Source organism: Sabethes cyaneus, chromosome 3, assembly GCF_943734655.1.
Source record: "Sabethes cyaneus chromosome 3, idSabCyanKW18_F2, whole genome shotgun sequence".
NCBI lineage: Eukaryota > Metazoa > Arthropoda > Insecta > Diptera > Culicidae > Sabethes > Sabethes cyaneus.
In genome coordinates, this window is record NC_071355.1 from 186,924,097 (window position 1) to 186,945,024 (window position 20,928).

The 20,928-nt window shown below is 42.2% G+C and overlaps 1 protein-coding gene across 1 annotated transcript; it reads left to right on the forward strand.

The window, feature by feature from the left end:
* Positions 1-151: 151 nt before the first annotated feature.
* LOC128740498 (facilitated trehalose transporter Tret1-like) lies at positions 152-20,902 on the forward strand. The gene is made up of 8 exons (XM_053836041.1): positions 152-209; positions 9,383-9,574; positions 19,236-19,276; positions 19,392-19,522; positions 19,692-20,026; positions 20,094-20,308; positions 20,380-20,583; positions 20,660-20,902. Exons 1-8 carry the CDS (start codon positions 152-154, stop codon positions 20,900-20,902), a joined length of 1,419 nt encoding a protein of 472 aa, XP_053692016.1.
* The last annotated feature ends 26 nt before the right edge of the window (positions 20,903-20,928 follow it).

Genomic DNA, 20,928 nt, shown 5'->3' on the forward strand with positions numbered 1-20,928 from the left:
CCAGTCGGCAGTCGGTAGTCTCGGTTGTGGTTGTCAGAGAATAGGGGTAGACAGAGCAGCAGTTCGGCTTTGTGTGATACAGGATTTTTATATCATGATAATATAATCGCGGTCGTACGACAAGAGTGGACTAGATTTCCGGGAATCCAAAATGGTTGTGGAGTTTTTGTACAAACGCTACTGGAAGCAATTCATCGCCGTAAATGTAGGCAAGTATGGTTTCTTTTTTGGTGGATCTGCGGGTAAATGTTTGATAAAGCTCTTGAGGATAACGAAACGAAATTGAAGATTAAGTATTTCGGCATTTCTGCAGGATTTTGGATAGTAGGGAGAGCGATTGTTTCTTTATTAATCTGTTTAATGTTGTGAAATGATGAAAGTTTAATTATTTTCACAATCTACAGCTGCATGAGAGCAAAAATGGTCATCCAACATAATGAGCAGGCAGCAATGAATTGTAAATCGATCCACTGGTGCGAATATATTTTATCAAATATATTTTGTTATATTTACATTCATTTTTCATTTCATTCCTTTATTATAAATAATGCCAAACATGTCAATATCTTCATTAAACATTAATTTTTAATATACTAAAACTCATTGTCTGCACAGAAGTGCAGATTAAGTTTTTCTATTTTTGTTCGCGAACGCGTTGCTCCCCGTGAATTTGAATGTAATTTAGTTCTGATTTTAATCAATATACAATGCGCTTCCGCTGCGTAGTAATCGATGGAGCAGCGTTATGATCTGTTGACTTGCAGAGGTAGAGTTTTTAATATACATTCTACCCGAAAAGAAGTACGGAAGTCTGTGCCTAGAGGCACGAACGAGGGATTTACATAGAACTACGAATGCAAGTACAATTCTACAATGCTTGACAGACTGAAAATGTTCAGCATTTTGTTACACAACTTTATTATTCACTGTACCTACCTACTGTAATAAATACCTTAAAATATATACATATTCATTTGTTAGATGAAGTTAAATTTAAATTTTTTCTATATGCCCGTGCTCAGGCTTGGCATGCACTTTTCGCTTCGATTTTGCTCTTTTTATTACTGTACCTAAGCCAAGCAAAATTAGTTATTATCTGCAATGTTGCTGAAGAAAGTAATGTTCTATCTTTTGTATTTACGGCGCTATAAAGCTGCTACCCTTACTTACTTACTTATTCAGCCGAGAGCCGTGGTGGCTCTTGCCGTATCAAGAATTCCATTGTACTCGGTCCTGGGCTACTCGTCGCCAATTCGTTGTGCGTCTCGACACACGCAAGTCAGCTTCAACTTGGTCGAGGCATCTAGCATGTTGGGCCCCTCCATTCCTGGTGCCGGTGGGTTTCTTGAAGAGAACGGATTTCACTGTACAGCCGTCCGGCATCTTTGCGACTTGGCCGGCCCACCGTAATCTCCCAACTTTCGCCAGGTATATGAAGGGAATCTCTCAAAGTAGTACCTGTAGCTCGTGATTCATACGCCTCAGCCGCTCTCCGGTTTCCGTTTGTACGCCGCCAAAAATAGTCCGCAACACCTTTCGTTCAAATACGGCTAGTGCACGTATGTCCTCGGCAGGCAAAGTTACTGTCTCAAATCCGTAGAGGATTACCGGTCAAATTAGCGTTTTGCATATCGTCAGCTTTGTGCGGCGGCGTATGCTCCTAGATCGAAACGTCTTGCGGAGGGAAAAGTACGCTCGATTTCCAGCTTGAATGCGTCGTTGGATCTCCTTACTTATATTATTGTCGGCGGTGACCAAAGATCCCAAATATACGAAGTCATCAACCACTTCCAGTTCATCGCCGTCAATAGTCACTGTCCGTGAGAGGCAAACGCTACTTTCTCGGGAGCCTCTTCCTACCATATATTTGGTTTTCGACGCATTGATTTGCAACCCTATCCTCCTAACCTCCGTTTTTAGTCTCACGTAGATTGCCCCCTCCGTCCCACGGTTTCTAGTAATGGTGTCGAGGTCGTCTGCAAAGGCTGGGAGTGACTAGACTACTTGACTGCTCTTCCTGAAGATCGTTCCTCTCGTTTCGATGCCCGCTCGCCGGATCACACCTTCAATAGCGATATTGAATAACATATCGCTTGTTGGCATTCCTCGTCAAGAGGTCAGCCCCGGTGTAGTGGTTAGCAATCACGCCTCTCACGCCGAGGGCCCGGGTTCAAATCCCAACCCCGCAGAAGTCTCAATTACCCAAGCTGCTAAAGTGACTATAATCTAAAAAAATCAGAGAGGTTGTGTACAAGACCCGACCGCACATAGGTGATGCAGGACTACGTAAAAGTCTTTGTGGCGATAGTAGCATATAGTAGCATCTATTTATATAAGAGGCTTATGTCTGTACCGAAAACTAAGTCTCTGACAGGACGTCATAAGAGGCTTATCGGTAACTAAAAACTGGTCCCTGGCAGGAGGTCATGCTTTCGTAGCAATGGGCTGTATTCTCAGTCACCTCACTGGTCGACTGCTGGACTGCTCGATTGCTCAACTGGTTGTCTAGACTGCTCGACTGAACTGTTCGATTCGACTGCTCGACTCAATTGTTTAATTGGACAGATCGACTTGACTGCTTGACTGAACAAGACGATTTAACTGCTCGAGTGGACTACTCGACTTAACTACTCGGTTCGACTGCTTGACACATTTGCTTGACTTACTACTTGACCCGAATGCTCGACTTAACTGCACGATTGAACTGCTTGAACTGCACTGGTCGATTCGAATGCTCGACTGGACTGCTTGACTGGACAGCATGATTCGTCTGCTCGACTCAACTGTTCGATTCGACGCTCGACTTAACTGTTCGATTCAACTGCTCGACTGGACTACTCGACTCAACTGCTCGAATGAACTGCTTGACTCAACTACTCGATTGGACTATTCGAATCGCCTGTTCGACTCAATTGGTCGTTTCAACTGAAGCTTGATTCAACAGCTCGACTAGACTGCTCGACTTAGCCACTCAACCCGACTGCTCGACTCAACTGCTGAACTGTTTGATTCGTCAGCTCGACTTAACTGCTTAATTCAACTGCTCGACTGGACTACTCGACTGAACTGCTCGACTCAACTGTTCGACTTAATTGCTCGACTGAACCGCTTGACTCGACTGCTCGACTTGACTGTTCGACTCAACTGCTTGTCGCGATATCATATGGTCAGTATTAAATCAGACTGAACCAAGTCGCAAAATTAAAAAAAAATGAGTTAATGATAGCAAACGATCAAGAATTTTCTAGGCAACATTTTACTCTAATTAGGCTACATAAATGTTGCAAACAGCCAGAAGTTTCCATTCAGTTAAATAAAATCCAATACGACCATAAAAACTATTTGTTTTAGTTTCCGGCTATGACTCTTATATGTACAACATCTTAGAGCTATATTATAGAACTCAAAGAACTAATGCAAAGATTAAACATGTTCGCAAACACTGGCCAATGGAATGCATCCGCAGTTTTCTGAATTATGAATGGACATCTATATTTTCCGAATCGTAAGATTCGGGCTCAACTAGTGTAATAATACGATTCTTCATGTATACATGCTACATGCAGCATATATAGGGTTTGCTGGCACTGTAGGTTGAGAATATTCAGTTATTTTCAAATCTTACTTCAACATCAAACACTATTTAATTAGACATAGGGTAAAGAACTAGTTTTAAGCCGTCTAAGCGGGTCACTTATTGTTTTACCTAATTACAAGCGATGGGTTGACTAAGTGGGGAATACCAATCTTCTTGCTATCTTTAGTTCTTCAAGCTGTTACCATTGGAAGACACTATTGTTGAGCTAAACTTTTGATTTTTCGCTTTAAAAGTTGGAGCGGCGGAACTAATTTTGAACAGACCGAACCCATTTTCACCCGCAAGGTGCTTTTTTAAGCAATCCTGAAATCTGAATTTTTTTACGTCCCGTTAAAAAAATCCCTCAAACTTTTCCCCCTATTCAGTAAGTTCGCGTTCCTATCCGCGACCTACTAATCGGCATCTGATGCGTAATCGGTATAGCGTATCGGCATAGATGCGTAAAATGCCATCTGTCTTAATTGTTTATCGGGGCATACACTCACCGCACTGTTCGGCAAACGGTATTAGTCGTCTCTTTTATTCTCTGGTGTTCTTATGGGAAACTGCGAGTTTGACGTCTCACTCGCTGTTCATAAGGATGGTGGGAGAACAAAAGAGGTAAACATATAGCAGTACAAACGATCCGACTCAGAACAGTGTTGTCAAAGCAAATAACATTGAAACACATCGTTGCTTTATTAAATCACTGAGAAAATCTTCGAAAATTATTGAAAAAGCTGTCTTTTGTGTTGTTTTTAATAAAGAAAAATTAATTATGAGCATACATTTCTCTTGAAAGTATTGAACCACGTTTTCACCATAGGAGGTTTCAGTTAATTTCAAACTTAAAATTCTTATTTCCAGAACCGAAACAGTGTTCAGCTGCAGCAGCTGCTACTGGTGAACAGGTTCCGTCAATTCAGATTGTTTTCAGTTCTGTTAGAAAATAATAAAACTTTCGGCTAGTGACAAAACCTTAGATAATAGAAAAAAAGAGATTGAATAATATGGTATGTGACAATTGAGTGCTTGACTTTTAAAGTGGTTGTAATCAGTGCTGAAAAATGTGATGGATTCGTTAGTAGCGAGGTGGCGATTGCCTTCAGCAGCTGAAAAATGTACGTTTTTGGACAACAATTTTTAATTCAGCATATTTCTTGTCGGAAACCCAATAAATTGTGTTTGTGTGAATCAAATGTATGGTTAAGTGATTTGTGAAGATGATCCTACCAAAAGATTTTGAAAATATGAATAAAAAAGTGCATTTTCGGCTCATTTATGTTCAACTGATTAAAATAGGTGACACTGCTTAATTCGTTCCTTACCCTATAACGGGTGGCAACTAACATTCTGGAATTTTTTTCTGAAGCTGTCAAAAAAAGAGAAAGATACATGAAGAAGATCTGATTTGCCGAAATTAAAGATACATTATTCATTGTTGAAAAAAAATTAGTGTACATTTGAAAATGGTCCGTAATCGGCTGTTCGGCGAAGCTTTCGTTTGACGTCGAAACAGGAGCGTTGGTATTGGTATAGTTTTAAGTGCCGTAAAGAATCTTCGACCTATTGGGACGAGGAGTTTCCGTCACTTTTTTTGAAAAAAAAAAACACGTGCAAACCGTGCTGACCACTTTTCGCCCAGCCAAAGCTTGCCGTAAACAGTCCTACGTCAAAAAAAAATTCCCGTCACATTAATCATTTCATGCTCTCGAGGATCACCGCTATTGTAGATCATACTCATACCAGTGATGCCAGATCTACGGATTTATCCATAGTTCTACGGATTTAGGAATTTTCTACGGACCTACGGATTAAGTGCTCAAATCTACGGATTTTCATAAACTTTGCGAAAAGATTGAAAGTTTCATTTAGTGACAAAAAGTACGAGTACGCTACATGCAATGAATAATATCCCGAAGAGCATAACTTTATGCTTTCTGAAATAAAGCGAATAGAATACTTTTCTTTAATGAGAAGTGTATTAAAAATGGAAGATTTGGTTTATTGCTGTTAAGCAATACTAGCATTTTTTACTTAGACGGCCGATATTTATAGTAATTGTGATATTTTCCTGGATGGAATACGGCAAAATGGCTAAATATTTTCATTTCTATTTTTCCCACATTTTGGCAGTTCCGTAATATGATTTCTGTAGTGCGATAGAACTTCAAAATCAAGCGAATAAGGTTGTTCTTTTTAATCAAGTAGATGCAATCCTTGTTCAATATGCATTAATGTCCAATATGCTCTTTTGACGCGTCAAATAAAAACTTGGACCTTCAGAAAGCGACTTAAATAAATAGAAAAGACATTGAAGAGTCGGCAAAAGACTGCGGAATGTTGACGAAAATGTGAATAGAAGTCAATGGAACTGTGATGAAAAGATGGCAAAAATACGATAAAAAACGACAAAAAATTGCAACAAAAAAATACCACAAAAAATGGGAAAGAGACTTTTAAAAATTGTCAAACAGTCGACAAACATACAAAAAAGACTACAAAAAGATGACGAATATACGTCATCAAAAAGACGCCAATAGAACAATGAAAAGACAAGAAAAATCCAACAATTTTATTGTTTTGGCAACGAAACGAAAATACGATGGAAAGATGGCAAAAAAACTATGAAAAAACAATAAAAAGATAACAGAGAAATGGCAATGAGATGACAAATACGGAGAACAGGCAGTAAAGAAATTACAAAAAAAAACGATGGAATGGTTCCGAAAAAGCAACGATAATATAACGAACTTGCATTGCCGAAAAGACGATGAAATAACAATGAAACAACAGCAAATAATCGACCAACAGGCTGAAATGCCTGCGACAAGATATGACGAAGAAGTGAAAACAAGTAGTCTTCACGAAAAGTCGAAAGACGACAAAAATGCGGTTAAAAGACGCCAAAAAAACGTTGTAAACAGTGACAAAAATGCCAAAACAGCAATACAAAACGACGAAAAGACTATAAACATATGCAGCCTTTGGCTAAAGGTATTGAAGAAAAAATTAAAAGTCAGCAAACAATGACAGGCTATGCCAAAACAGGCACTAATGACGATGCCATCAAACCAAAAACGCCTAAAAAAGCAATTAAAAATGACAAACAAATCACTGAAAAGAGACGAAAAGACGATGATAGAATACCAGATATAAACAATAATGAAAAACGACCAACCCATAGAAATCACGAATGGCTGGTAAATTAATTAAAAAGGTATTCATTGGTTTCAAATGCAATCAAGAATACCTATGCGATAAAAAATGTCACCAAATTGAGAAACACTTTATATAAAGAACAAATGTCGGTCAAACTTCCACTTAAATCGAAAGTTTGATTTGAAATTTGATTAAGTTTAATGAATTATACCGCTTTCCTCTGAGATTAAGACATAGATAAAACTACGGATTTTTATTCAGCAAAACCTGGCATCACTGTCTCATACTTGTTTACTTGTGCCGAATGTTTAACCGAGGAGAGCGTTTTTGTCACGAGGTATAAACATTGTTGCAAATTCTCATCACGACGAAGGCTCATCACCTGCTCGTCAGCGATTTGAATTTCATCAACTGGCAACTCTATCGTATCCTGATTGCTCGCGATGAATCGCCGACGCAGTTTGATAAATCGAAAGTTTGATTTGAAATTTGATTAAGTTTAATGAATTATACCGCTTTCCTCTGAGATTAAGACATAGATAAAACTACGGATTTTTATTCAGCAAAACCTGGCATCACTGTCTCATACTTGTTTACTTGTGCCGAATGTTTAACCGAGGAGAGCGTTTTTGTCACGAGGTATAAACATTGTTGCAAATTCTCATCACGACGAAGGCTCATCACCTGCTCGTCAGCGATTTGAATTTCATCAACTGGCAACTCTATCGTATCCTGATTGCTCGCGATGAATCGCCGACGCAAAAACTGATGAGCAAAATATGAATGGATTATGCTCGCAAATACTCGCTCGGTATCTCTGTCTCATACTCATCGCTATTCATCGTTAATCGCTGTCATCCAACCAAGAATATATTTTGCGATGAAACGTAAACAAGCATATTTTTTGGCAAATTACAAAAAAAATATTGCTCGTTCAAATATAAAACGTTATTCGTATCACATATAATTATGAACTTGTCAAACGTCAACATATACTTGCGACGCCCTACACAACCAGTAACTTCAAGCGGCACACGGACAAACAGAATGGTTTCAAGATTTAGTTTCAATGAAATGCAAACCTGGTGCAATATTATTATTATTAATTGGTGCCTCGAAGGTTCGAAGCTATGAAAAATAATACATTTTCTTGTGTGACTACGGATGGAAGCTGATAATAAAAATATCGCCGGCCACTGTTCAAAATTTGATCAGCATGTCTGAAAAATCGCTTGTATCTTGTAAACATTTGCAAACGTTGCTGGTGCTTGTCATTGTCACGAAAAAAAGATTTATGCTGCACTTAACATGAATGTTGAAAAAGTCTTCTGGCAGTAGAAGAACGTTGATATTTTGAAGTTCATTTATGTATTATGTCGCAAAAATGTATATTCAATCATTCCAAGTATCTCAGGTGCTAATAGTCGAACTGAAAAACCAACATAAATGTTAGGTACAAGTTTTTTGATGGCGTAATTCAATATCTGATAGCCCTTTGCCTATTTTCAAAAACTGATAAATCTTCGCTACTCATCGCGATGAGTCAAAATGCGAGCTATTCGTGTTTGATTGGCATCACTAGCGATCAAATCATGAATGAAAAATAGTGAGTGATAATTCGTTCTTCTCTCACTTTCATTAAATAATGCTCAGCTAGAAAAGCATTGCCAGAGCATTTGATGTTATGGAATCACCTTTGAGTGTGTTTCGAACCGAACCAGTACTTTTATCGATGAATAGCAACATTGGGTATAAACAGTCGATTGATTTGAACGCAGATGTCCTTTTGTCCAGCGCCTCTATGGTTCAAAGGTACAAGTTCCAGCGTGCCACATGCCCTGGCGGGTGTTGTGGGTTCGAATCCGGTTATAATCTCAGATTATAGCTTGGTTCGACCTATGCACCTTCCAGTATTAGACGTAAGGTAGGAGGCACAACGACTACTTGTTAAGCGTAGCTACCAATAACCACCCCCATCACCTATCCGCTTTTTCCATTAAAAAAAAAATGCATTGCTTTCCCCTACCCCTCATCAATTGTAGAACCACCATTTAAAAAAAAAATATTTTTATTTTTGACTCCCATGGAGAGTCAAAAGTAAAACGTCTGCGATAAATTATATCATCAAAATAGTAAAAATTTCCTGGTAAATTCTCGTACACGATTTTATAAAGGTGTTTCCATTTTTAAATAGATTACATTTAGTCGAAAAATTACATATGCAAAAGGATAGTATTTGCATGCAATCTTGAATGCATTGATTTTCACCATGCGCAGCTCGCTCACCGTTGATGTAACGTATTAGCACTCAAGTTGTTATATAACGGTTTACGAAAAGAAAAGTTAAGTCTAGTTAGTGTTTGAGTTCATCTATCTTTCGGAGTTTCACGCAAAAATTTGCACAAACAGCGTAGTTTCGCAACAATTGCAACTCAAACCACGGTGTAATTAGGAAATAGAATCACAAATCTCGCAGCCAGGCTAAAATGTCGAGCGCCAGCAGCCTTTTCCACCGGCAGCATCGAAAGCAGCTCACGGCAATGCTAGCGAGTAAAGGATATAAATAACCGGGAAACAAGCTGCGAAGCTAACTAAACTCAATTAATCACTACATCCCGTGTCCTCCTTCCTTCCTTCCTACAGTTCACCTAGTAACCATCGGGTACGGCGTCACGGTCGGATGGACGGCTCCAATTATTCCGCTGCTGCGATCATCCGAAACGCCACTACCGGCGGGACCAATCACGGTGGAGCAAGCATCCTGGGTCGGATCCTGTCTATGCATCGGCGGAATGACAGGAACAATCCTGTTCGCCCTAATTCACACCTATTTCGGCAATATTAGCCTTTAACTAGTCAGCGGATATATGGGGTAAAGGAAGCGGCAGAAGATTTAAACGATATTAGCTGACACCTCCCTTCACCAAACCTGCAGCCTACCTTGAATGAGGAGGTTAAACCCGATTCACTCACTGATGACTGTCCAAGACAAATGTCGCAAAGTGGAATCGCACAACGAAGAACAACTCAAAAGCGACAGTGAAACTGATAACTGAACCAAAACCAGATCAGACCGAGGCCTGGCGACTAGCTTTATGAGTCCGGTTTTCGACTAATAGAAGTGGTGAAAATCTTTGGATGTGTGAACTGTACTTGAATTTAAAGGTACCTTGTACATTCTCCTACATGCTAAGTTTTATTACCAATTGTACATGGTGGGTTAGTTATGGCTTCTTGGTTTTACTTGCGGTTTCGTGGGTATTCGTGGTGGGTATGGGTATTCACAGCTGCATAAGGTCCGTCCAGCAGATGACGACACTGACGGCTCGACTCGATGACGTCCACTTAGCAAGCGTATGTATTGGGGAAGAGTAGACGCTGGTTGCGGTTAAATTTCAGGAACAGAATGACACGCCACAGTTTACAGTATGGGCCGTATGCACCGACCCACAATCAACGGTGGCTACGACTATCAATGATGAACTCAGCAGGTGCCGGATCTACCGACGAAGAGTTTGGAAACGTCGTGGATGAATATCTCGGTAGGTGCCGGATCTACCGCCGAGCGATGTATACACGTCGTGCCAGTGGATGAATATCTCAGCAGGTGCCGGATCTAGCGCCGAGCGATATCTAAACGTTGTGACGGTTGAGGGAAAGTTCAGCAATAGCCGGGCTTAGCGACGCACACCCCAGCAGATGAATGTAGCGCCAGTCGTCCTATCGGTCACGGTGCACAGGCAGCAGCCCGGTTCTAACCGGATGAGTTGATTTACTCTCGGCTACAAATGACGTTGATCTCAACCCCGAGTGGCACGGGTAGAGTATACGCGTGTTGATTTGACCGGTAAATTCGCCGACCGAAACTGAAGAATTGGCTTCGTTGGCTTTCCTGTACAGACGAAAAACTCCGGAAATAATCCGGTAAAACAGAAAAGGCCCGCTGGACCTTTCCAGCACGATTAGTAATCGGTCGCCATACCATCTTTTCTTCCACCATCTACCCATACCGCACAATATTTAACCATAATCAATCATACAGAGTTATTCATTTACCTTTTCTGTTGTACAATCTATTTGTCTGACACTCGATACAATAATGACAATACTCAGCTTTATGTTGCTCACAGACAAAAGCTACTAAACGACAATGATTAACAATAAAATACTCCACGTACAATAAAACACTAACCGTATTCTTAACTTATAGATTTCACTTTTGTGCATGCCAAATTTTAGGTTTTTAACTTCTACCTTAGCTGTAAGTATAGAACAACACATTAAAACTTTCACCACTTTTAATAAAATAAATTTACTCTTAATGACACACACGACGCGCACTTCTGGAATCTGTGCCAGTTTCGAACATATACAAGTTTCACTGTGAGAACGCTGAGCTTTTATAGATTCGAAGAGCGGAAGTTGTGAGACGAGGCAACGACAAGTCCGAATGTCACCGAGAGCGATGATTTGCCTACGTCCACTGAGCTAAACTTCTCCCGTTTAACCATTAGTGAGGTGTGCTGTACGATGTACCTCACACTCATGGTGGTAAGACGCACACATTTAGGTGACGGCGAGATGGCCTGTTGAGTGGTTCACCAGTTTAGTACAATCTGGATGCACCTCACTCATCGGGTCCAGCTAATATCAGGGACGGACTTCGGGAATGGACGGGAAATTTCCACTACAAGTTATTGGCTACATTGTTGTGGCGAATGCCACAACTTATACTTGTAACCCAACGGTTACAATACTCCATCGTCCCTCTCCCCTTTTCCTATCACCTTTAGTATTCTGGTTATTAAACTGATTGCATTTCTTTTTGCACATGCAGAATCTTTTGTACCCAGTACAAAACATTCCCATATCCCCTTAAAACCTCCTGTACTATTTCTGTGATCTCACTTTCTTTCTTCACTTATATGAAGAAGCAAAAGAGCGCACACCAATACCTATTTATGCTTGGTTACTGTCTGAGTTTGATGGCAATCGTGATTGTGAGGAGAATCAGTGAAGATTAGTAAACGAAGCATCGTGAAAATAAAATTTTCTTAAGGTAAGTATTTCACTTTGATAATTAAAACTTTCCTCTTACAGCGATGTCAACCCGTGATCTCTAGTGCGACTATTCCTCCTCTATTCACTATCATTCGTTTCTGTGCGGTACCACGGTAGGTTACACAATCTATTAGATTGTGAAGCGTTAAAGTGAACTGGGGGTATTTCGAACCATTGGTAAATGAAAACATCGCGAATTATAGTCGACCCGGCCCGTGGTGTTTTTTCCGCATCGGGTGTTAGAATCGCAAGTGCCAATTTCCTTCGATGTTGGACCCCCCCCCCCCCGGCTGATTGCTTCTAAATTGAGGGTTGGCCTCGGTTTGAAGATAACCGTTGCGTTCTCTTTTTAGGATTCTGGCTTCAAATCGGCGGCGGAAAAAACTCCGATATGTTTTCCTCGCTCATCTGCCAATTCATAGGAGCTTGTTCCTACTCGGGCCACTATGGTACATGGCACGTACAGAGCATCAAGCTTCGCGTTGTAGGCCTCTGCGGCGGAGGACTGCCGAAAATTACGTTTGAAAATTCGCTGCCCTACTGCATATACGGGAGCGGTATTCTTTGCACGGAGAAGGTAACTATGTGTATTTTGTTCATGGGCTTTCTGTAGATTTTTAATTACTATAGAATAAATTACTTGATCGATTTCCCCCTTCTTATCAATCCTTTCCCCTTCCGACATGTCCTTTTCCTCCCTATCAATTCTATGTTCTTCCCCGTGTCCTATAATTTCGTGTCCGAAAAGAACCCTGTATGGAGAAAACCCGGTTGCTGAATGTGGAGTATTATTTAGGCAAGATTCGATTTCCGATACCCTGGTGTCCCATAATTTTTGATCCTGCTTTACATACGACCGAATGCAAGCGTTGATTGTTCGGTTTAGTCGTTCCACTGGATTGGCCTGACTATGGTGTCTAGGGCTGGTCCAGTGTTGGACCCCGTACTTAGATAAAAGTGCTTTGAATTCGACCGACAAAAAGGTGCTGGCATTATCGGAAATTAGAAACTCGGGGACTGAATATCGATGAAACCACGCCTCTTCTAGAATTTTAGTTACCTGAGGGGCTGAAATTCTTTTCACTGGCACAAGGAGACACCACTTCGAAAAGAGATCCATAATGACCAAAAGGTGTATGTTTCCCTTTTTACTCCGCGGGAGCGATTGAATAAAATCTAGTGCGATGATCTGAAACGGTTTCGTTGTCAGGCGTTGTTTGCCTGGCTCAGGTAGTTGCGACCGATTAGCCGGCTTATTCTGACGACAGAGACTACATTTACGAATATAATCCCGTACTTCTTTCGCCATCCGAGGCCAAAAGTATTTTTTCCTGATCTTCGCCAGAGTTTTGTCACCACCCAAGTGCAGACGATCATCGTGTTCTTCTATTAGAATTTTCTCTCTCATCGTTTCTGGTACGCATATTTTCCAGGAGAATCGGTAGTCCAGCACATGATCGGGAGAGGCAACGAGTTTTTTCAGAGTCCCTCGGTCGACTCGATAGTCTTTATATTTTTCAGGGGTCGCCTTGACTTTTCCCAATAAGTCGTGATACCAGCCATTCGAAACTTGGAGTTCTTCTATAGATCTGGATAGGGCATCGGCTACTATATTATCCGCACCTTTCCTATGCAAGATGGTCATACTATGCCGTTGGAGTTCTATGCTCCATCGACATAAGCGTGAGGAGGTCCGCCAACTACTCCTCATAATGTAAGTCAACGCCGAAGCGTCCGTGAAAACGGTAAATTTAGTGCCTTCTATGTAACATCTAAACTTTTCAATGGACTTTAGAACAGCTAGTCCCTCCTTTTCAGTCGCGAAGTACCGTTGTTGAGTCCTTGATAATTTTTGTGAAAAGTACGCAACAGGTTTTTCTATACCCTCATACGATTGCGTGAGAATTCCGGCTATCGCAATATCACTCGCATCGCAGTGAATCGCAAAGGGCCGGCGGAAATCCGGGTTCGTCAGAATGGGGGCACTAATTAGTAAATTTTTAATTTGTACAAATGCGGATTCAGCTTGGTCATTCCAGTGAACCGTTTTTGGTTTGTTTCTGAGTAAATCGGTTAAAGGTTGTGTCACCACGCTGTAATTCACTAAGAACCTTCGGTAATAATTGCACATTCCCAAAAATCTTCGGAGTGCTCGTAAAGATCTGGGACGTTCGTAGTTGACGATGGCCGATACACGGTCCGGATTTGGTTTAAGTCCCCCTTGACCTAGAATATATCCCAGATAAGCTACTTCCAGTACACAAAAACGTGATTTTGCGATATTGATCGAAAGGTTTGCTGCCCTCAGACGGTCTGCGACCTCGCCTAAGAGTGCCACGTGTTCCTCGAACGTGTTACTGACGATAATTATGTCATCTAAATATACGAACACGTTCGGTTCAAGTTCTCCCCCACCGAGCACTCGGTCCATTAGACGCGATAGTGTGGCCGGGCTGTTTACCAAGCCGAATGGCATTCGAGTAAACTGAAATAAACCTTGGCCTAATACTGAAAAGGCCGTGAATTTTCGTGATCTAGGGTGCAAAGGGATTTGCAGGAAAGCCTGCGACAGGTCAATAGTCGAAATAAATTCAGCAGCTCCCAATCGGCTAAGGATTCGGTCCGCATGTGGGAGAGGGTAACAATCTCTGACGGTTCGTTCGTTCAACTTTCGTGCGTCTAAACAAAGTCGTACCGTCCCATCAGATTTGTCCACCGGAACAAGGCGAAGTGCCCAGTCGCTGTAGGATTTTTCGATGATTTTGGCCTTTAACATTCTATTCAATTCAGCGTTAATTTGCTCCTGTCGGGACGGGGACGTAGGGAACGGATTAATTCGCGCAGGTGGCAGTTTTTTTGCTTCTTCAGAAAGCTCTATTCGGTGGCTTATCCAGTCCGTCATGTCCAATATTTCATTCTCTGCCACCTTGAATCGGTTTTTAACACTTTCCAGTTCTGATTTCTGTATTTCGTTCAGTCCTGTTTCCTGATCCTCGCTTGCGTTTGAAGCGGGATCTACATCTTCGTCTAGTGGTTCCAATTCTTTACTAATTTCTAAGTTCTCCACCCCTGGTTGACCGATCGCTGGTCTAATTTGAAACGATTTCCAAAAATTCATTCCCAGAAGAATTCGTCTTCTGAGTGCGGGAACTACAAGGGTTTCGATTACTTTAGTCCGGCCATTGAAAGTGACTGGGAGGTTTACGATGCCACGTACCATGAGCTCAGTTCCATCCGCCGTTTTTAAACTTATCTCACTGGGAAACAGCTGTAGTTTGCATTGTTTTATTAATTTCAATGAACCTGCTCCCAGAATACTCAAATGTGCTCCGCTATCTAATAAACCTCTTAGGGTATTGCCGTAAATGGAAATTTCTACGAATGGACGGTTATCATTTTCTAATTCGATAATTGCTTCATTAGTTTCATATTGGGAGGAATACACATAATCTTTCGATAAAACTTTGGCAAATCCTAACGTTTGCAAATTGGTTACCTGTTCGGTTTTGGCGAGGGGCTTTTCTAATGTTCGACTGGTCGGCCCTCGGAGACAGTCTTGGGTAAGTTTTTTTCACAGTACGGACAAGAAGCTGTGTCCACGTTGTGAAAACCACACTTTTTGCAAAATTGGTGCTTCGGTCGTTCACATTCCCGAGCGTGATGACCCCTCAACCGACAATTGTAGCAATAGCCCTCTCTTGGCGGTTGATAGTTACGTAGTAGCATGTCGAGTCCCTGATTTTCCTCGGAAGGGTGGGGTTCGTCTCTATTCGGGTATTCTTTCTCGTCTTCTGAGCTCCGCGCGCGCGATTTTGAATTAAAGAAATGACGCGTTTTCTGATGCTCGTACGTTTGTTTCCGCGAGGTTTTCGGTATTGCCCCGGTTTGAATCTCATTCACCTGGGACGTTTTCCCGCGGGGGATATCATTTGCCGTCGTCTGATACTTATACCAGTACGTCGCATCTAAACGGCGACCAAATTTCTTCAGGTCTGCCAGGTTATCTATTTCTGAAGACACCGCGTGGCCTTTGTAATCCGCGCGCATATTTCTGAATACGAACTCGAATTTTTTTCGTTCCGACAACGGTTTGGTAAGGGAATTAAATATTTTTTGCATTTCTAAATAGTAATCTTGAAAGCGTTCGCGTGGGCCCTGTTTTCTCGATCCCGCGCGCGATTCATTCATATGATCGTGATCCGGACTCAAGAATTCTCGTTTGAGCTCTTCTTTTAGTTCGTTCCAGGAGGTGAAATCTTCATTTTCAAAACCTGTCATGAACCACGTTTTCGCGTGGCCGCTAAACAAATGAATTGCCGACCGAAACAATTCTTTGTGCGACATATTTTCCGATTTGGTATAAAACTCCACTTCTTTGAGGAATTTCATTAACGATTGGCCGTTGTCCGCGCCATCGTACTTAAGTCTCCAGTCTGACACTGGTCTTCCTCTACCGATCTGTCGATTTCGCTTTTTTCCTCTCGATTCCCGACGCGATCTATCCGATGACCTTTCCGATTCCGAATCTGTTGCTTCTCTACGCCATCGCGAACGCGGAGGTCTAAAGTCTTGGACTAACGGTAACGATTCAATTCTAGCTCGATTAGATTGTTTTTCCCTTCCTTCAGGAATATCCAGGGTCTCGGCTCTACCATTAACATTTTCAAAGGAATTACTCCCCCACATTTTTTGCGCTGCCCACATTTGCATCTGGGTGGGACCAAACATCCACGGAAACTGACAGGCTTGCATATAGAATGGAAGTAAGTTGTTTGGGGTTACGGTCTGATTATACGACGGGACCCCTATCGACTGTAATTGTCTCTTAAGGTGTCTACCCGGTGTGGCAAACACTTGTTCTTCCGGACTAGAAGATTCCGACCTATTCTCGCTTTCTTGACCGACTGCTAAATTAGACAAAGATTGATTAATTTGGTTCACAATTTCTTGTTGACCCATGGGGGAAATGATCGAAAAGTAAGTATTAAACGTTCCGCGGATACACGATTCTAGTGAATCCAAATCAGCGAGGTCTTCCTCGTTTTCTGTGCCTTCCGCAGCACGCTTCACACGGGCAAAGCAATGTACTAGTCGCGTTTTGAGGGCCTCCCGTATGCCTTCAAATTTCTTACGATGCGAAAGGAACTCCTTAATTTCCTTCACTTTTTTATCTATTGCCTCTATCTCCTGATCTACCGAAGTATTAAGCAAATTGAAGTCTAATCCTGCATCATTCTTCGCTTTATCTTCTTTTATTCTAGCCTTGAGTCTTCTTGCCAGTGCGGATCGTGTTTCAACCTCCGTATACTCAATACCGCGAATTATAAGTTCATGCACAATTTCATCCCTTTCTAGATGATGGACTAATAAATTTCTGTATTGTAAATCAAATTCAATATCCATTGTGTGCGTTTGGAGAACGACGTGCCGCTAATCTAAATCAGCGTACTGATTTTTCTTTCCCTCTCCGGGGTCACTAGCCAAAATTCTACTTAGTGGGTATTTAAAGTTGGGCGCCAATTATTAGCCTTTAACTAGTCAGCGGATATATGGGGTAAAGGAAGCGGCAGAAGATTTAAACGATATTAGCTGACACCTCCCTTCACCAAACCTGCAGCCTACCTTGAATGAGGAGGTTAAACCCGATTCACTCACTGATGACTGTCCAAGACAAATGTCGCAAAGTGGAATCGCACAACGAAGAACAACTCAAAAGCGACAGTGAAACTGATAACTGAACCAAAACCAGATCAGACCGAGGCCTGGCGACTAGCTTTATGAGTCCGGTTTTCGACTAATAGAAGTGGTGAAAATCTTTGGATGTGTGAACTGTACTTGAATTTAAAGGTACCTTGTACATTCTCCTACATGCTAAGTTTTATTACCAATTGTACATGGTGGGTTAGTTATGGCTTCTTGGTTTTACTTGCGGTTTCGTGGGTATTCGTGGTGGGTATGGGTATTCACAGCTGCATAAGGTCCGTCCAGCAGATGACGACACTGACGGCTCGACTCGATGACGTCCACTTAGCAAGCGTATGTATTGGGGAAGAGTAGACGCTGGTTGCGGTTAAATTTCAGGAACAGAATGACACGCCACAGTTTACAGTATGGGCCGTATGCACCGACCCACAATCAACGGTGGCTACGACTATCAATGATGAACTCAGCAGGTGCCGGATCTACCGACGAAGAGTTTGGAAACGTCGTGGATGAATATCTCGGTAGGTGCCGGATCTACCGCCGAGCGATGTATACACGTCGTGCCAGTGGATGAATATCTCAGCAGGTGCCGGATCTAGCGCCGAGCGATATCTAAACGTTGTGACGGTTGAGGGAAAGTTCAGCAATAGCCGGGCTTAGCGACGCACACCCCAGCAGATGAATGTAGCGCCAGTCGTCCTATCGGTCACGGTGCACAGGCAGCAGCCCGGTTCTAACCGGATGAGTTGATTTACTCTCGGCTACAAATGACGTTGATCTCAACCCCGAGTGGCACGGGTAGAGTATACGCGTGTTGATTTGACCGGTAAATTCGCCGACCGAAACTGAAGAATTGGCTTCGTTGGCTTTCCTGTACAGACGAAAAACTCCGGAAATAATCCGGTAAAACAGAAAAGGCCCGCTGGACCTTTCCAGCACGATTAGTAATCGGTCGCCATACCATCTTTTCTTCCACCATCTACCCATACCGCACAATATTTAACCATAATCAATCATACAGAGTTATTCATTTACCTTTTCTGTTGTACAATCTATTTGTCTGACACTCGATACAATAATGACAATACTCAGCTTTATGTTGCTCACAGACAAAAGCTACTAAACGACAATGATTAACAATAAAATACTCCACGTACAATAAAACACTAACCGTATTCTTAACTTATAGATTTCACTTTTGTGCATGCCAAATTTTAGGTTTTTAACTTCTACCTTAGCTGTAAGTATAGAACAACACATTAAAACTTTCACCACTTTTAATAAAATAAATTTACTCTTAATGACACACACGACGCGCACTTCTGGAATCTGTGCCAGTTTCGAACATATACAAGTTTCACTGTGAGAACGCTGAGCTTTTATAGATTCGAAGAGCGGAAGTTGTGAGACGAGGCAACGACAAGTCCGAATGTCACCGAGAGCGATGATTTGCCTACGTCCACTGAGCTAAACTTCTCCCGTTTAACCATTAGTGAGGTGTGCTGTACGATGTACCTCACACTCATGGTGGTAAGACGCACACATTTAGGTGACGGCGAGATGGCCTGTTGAGTGGTTCACCAGTTTAGTACAATCTGGATGCACCTCACTCATCGGGTCCAGCTAATATCAGGGACGGACTTCGGGAATGGACGGGAAATTTCCACTACAAGTTATTGGCTACATTGTTGTGGCGAATGCCACAACTTATACTTGTAACCCAACGGTTACAGCAAGAAAGTGGGACTGCTGCTGCTCGCCGTACCACACCTTGTATGTGCCACAATATAGTAAACCCGTCGTCCGTCGTCGTGTCAAACAAGTCGATCGAGCTGTCAACATAGATTTACCCTTTCCGTTTTCCTTTCGTTTCCATGTGTTCCGATAGATCCTGTGGACCTTACTGTGGGTGGGCGACAACGTTTACTACATCTATGTTGCACGGGTTATGTCCGGACTCACCGGAGGAGGAATATGCAGCATCTTGCCGCTGTTTGTAGCCGACATTGCGGACAAGAAGTAAGTCATGGCGGTTAGGGTGACCACGTTTGTGTGGAGTGTTTTTACAATTAAATTTTACGGTTACGTTTGTGTAAGGACACTCTAATAGCCTATTTTCATCGACAATTTATCGTTCCGCTTTGACCACTTGTTTACTTCTGGCGACGTGTGTCGCATTTTTCCGCAGGATCCGGGGGACGCTCGGTTCGTTAACGATTCTGCACATAAACTTCGGTGTACTGGCGTCGTACACGGTCGGAAATTACCTGTCCTACTATACGATACCAAAGGTCATGCTTTGCCTGCCGGTGGCCTTCCTCGTGCTGGTCAGCCTGCTACCAGAAACTCCCTACTGTCTGCTGCGGAAGGGCAAAATTGCCGAAGCAGAACAATCGCTCATGTTCTATCGGAACGTCCCGGATGCCGGTCACAAAACCATTGCTTTCGAGTATGAGTTTGAAAGTTTGAAAGCTTTCACTGCAGCGGAGAGCAGCAAGGAGGGGCTGACGTTCGCTGATTTCAGTAAGTGTATTAACAGGAAAACTAACGAGCGGATTTAACTAAAATCTGATACAAATTTTCCCACCAGAAACACCGGCTGCTATCCGAGGACTATCCATCGGCATTTTCGTTATGGCATTGAACCAGTTTAGTGGGATTTTCGCCATTTTGACCTACGCAGGAACCATCCTGCTGTATTCTGGCTCATCCATTGAGCCCAAGTATGCACTAATTATGCTGGCTTTAATCAACATCGCAGGTAATCTAACATCGTTCGCAATCATCGACAAAGCCGGTCGAAAGGTACGTGTACATGCTTGATTGGCAAAATATGAGGAATTTACACCTTTTATTCCGCTTTGCATCAATTGCAGATTTTCCTGTTGATTTCAACGGTTGGTGTAGGGTTCAGCCTGGGCATCCTTGGTCTCCACTCGTTTTTCTCCGATCCAAATGACCTCTACATGGGTACTTACTCTTGGGTGCCAGTTCTTTGCCTGTCGTTAACCATCTATACAGCCGCACTCGGCATCACCAACGTGCCGTTTTTCTTGCTGCCCGAAATTTTACCTCCCAAAGTAAGTACTAACTGGTGAAGAATGAGTTGAAATGTGAACTTTTTTACCGCTTTTGTCAATTATTGATTTCGAGCAGCTCCGCAGCATTGGCAGCACCATCAGCATGGTATTGTTGTGCTTCTTCGCATTCATCATGGTGAAGGCTTTCCCGATTCTGTTGGAAAACGTGCACATTCACGGGACAGTATGGATTTCCAGCGGCGTCTGTGCCGTTGGAGCGCTAATAATAGTGTTCCTGGTACCCGAAACCAAGGGGAAAAATTTGATTGTCGACGAAAATAACAGTAGCAGCGACAAAGCTCGAACAAACGTTTACTAGGGCAATAAAACCGAATGAAATGCAGG

What these genes read in the sequence shown, in the direction of transcription:
- LOC128740498 (XM_053836041.1), top strand. Translation starts at nt 152, where the DNA reads ATGGTTGTGGAGTTTTTGTACAAACGCTACTGGAAGCAATTCATCGCC. An exon ending in GCTGACGTTCGCTGATTTCA is followed by an intron (nt 20,027 to 20,093) that starts GTAAGTGTATTA and finishes TTTTCCCACCAG; the next exon opens with AAACACCGGCTGCTATCCGA. An exon ending in CCGAAATTTTACCTCCCAAA is followed by an intron (nt 20,584 to 20,659) that starts GTAAGTACTAAC and finishes GATTTCGAGCAG; the next exon opens with CTCCGCAGCATTGGCAGCAC.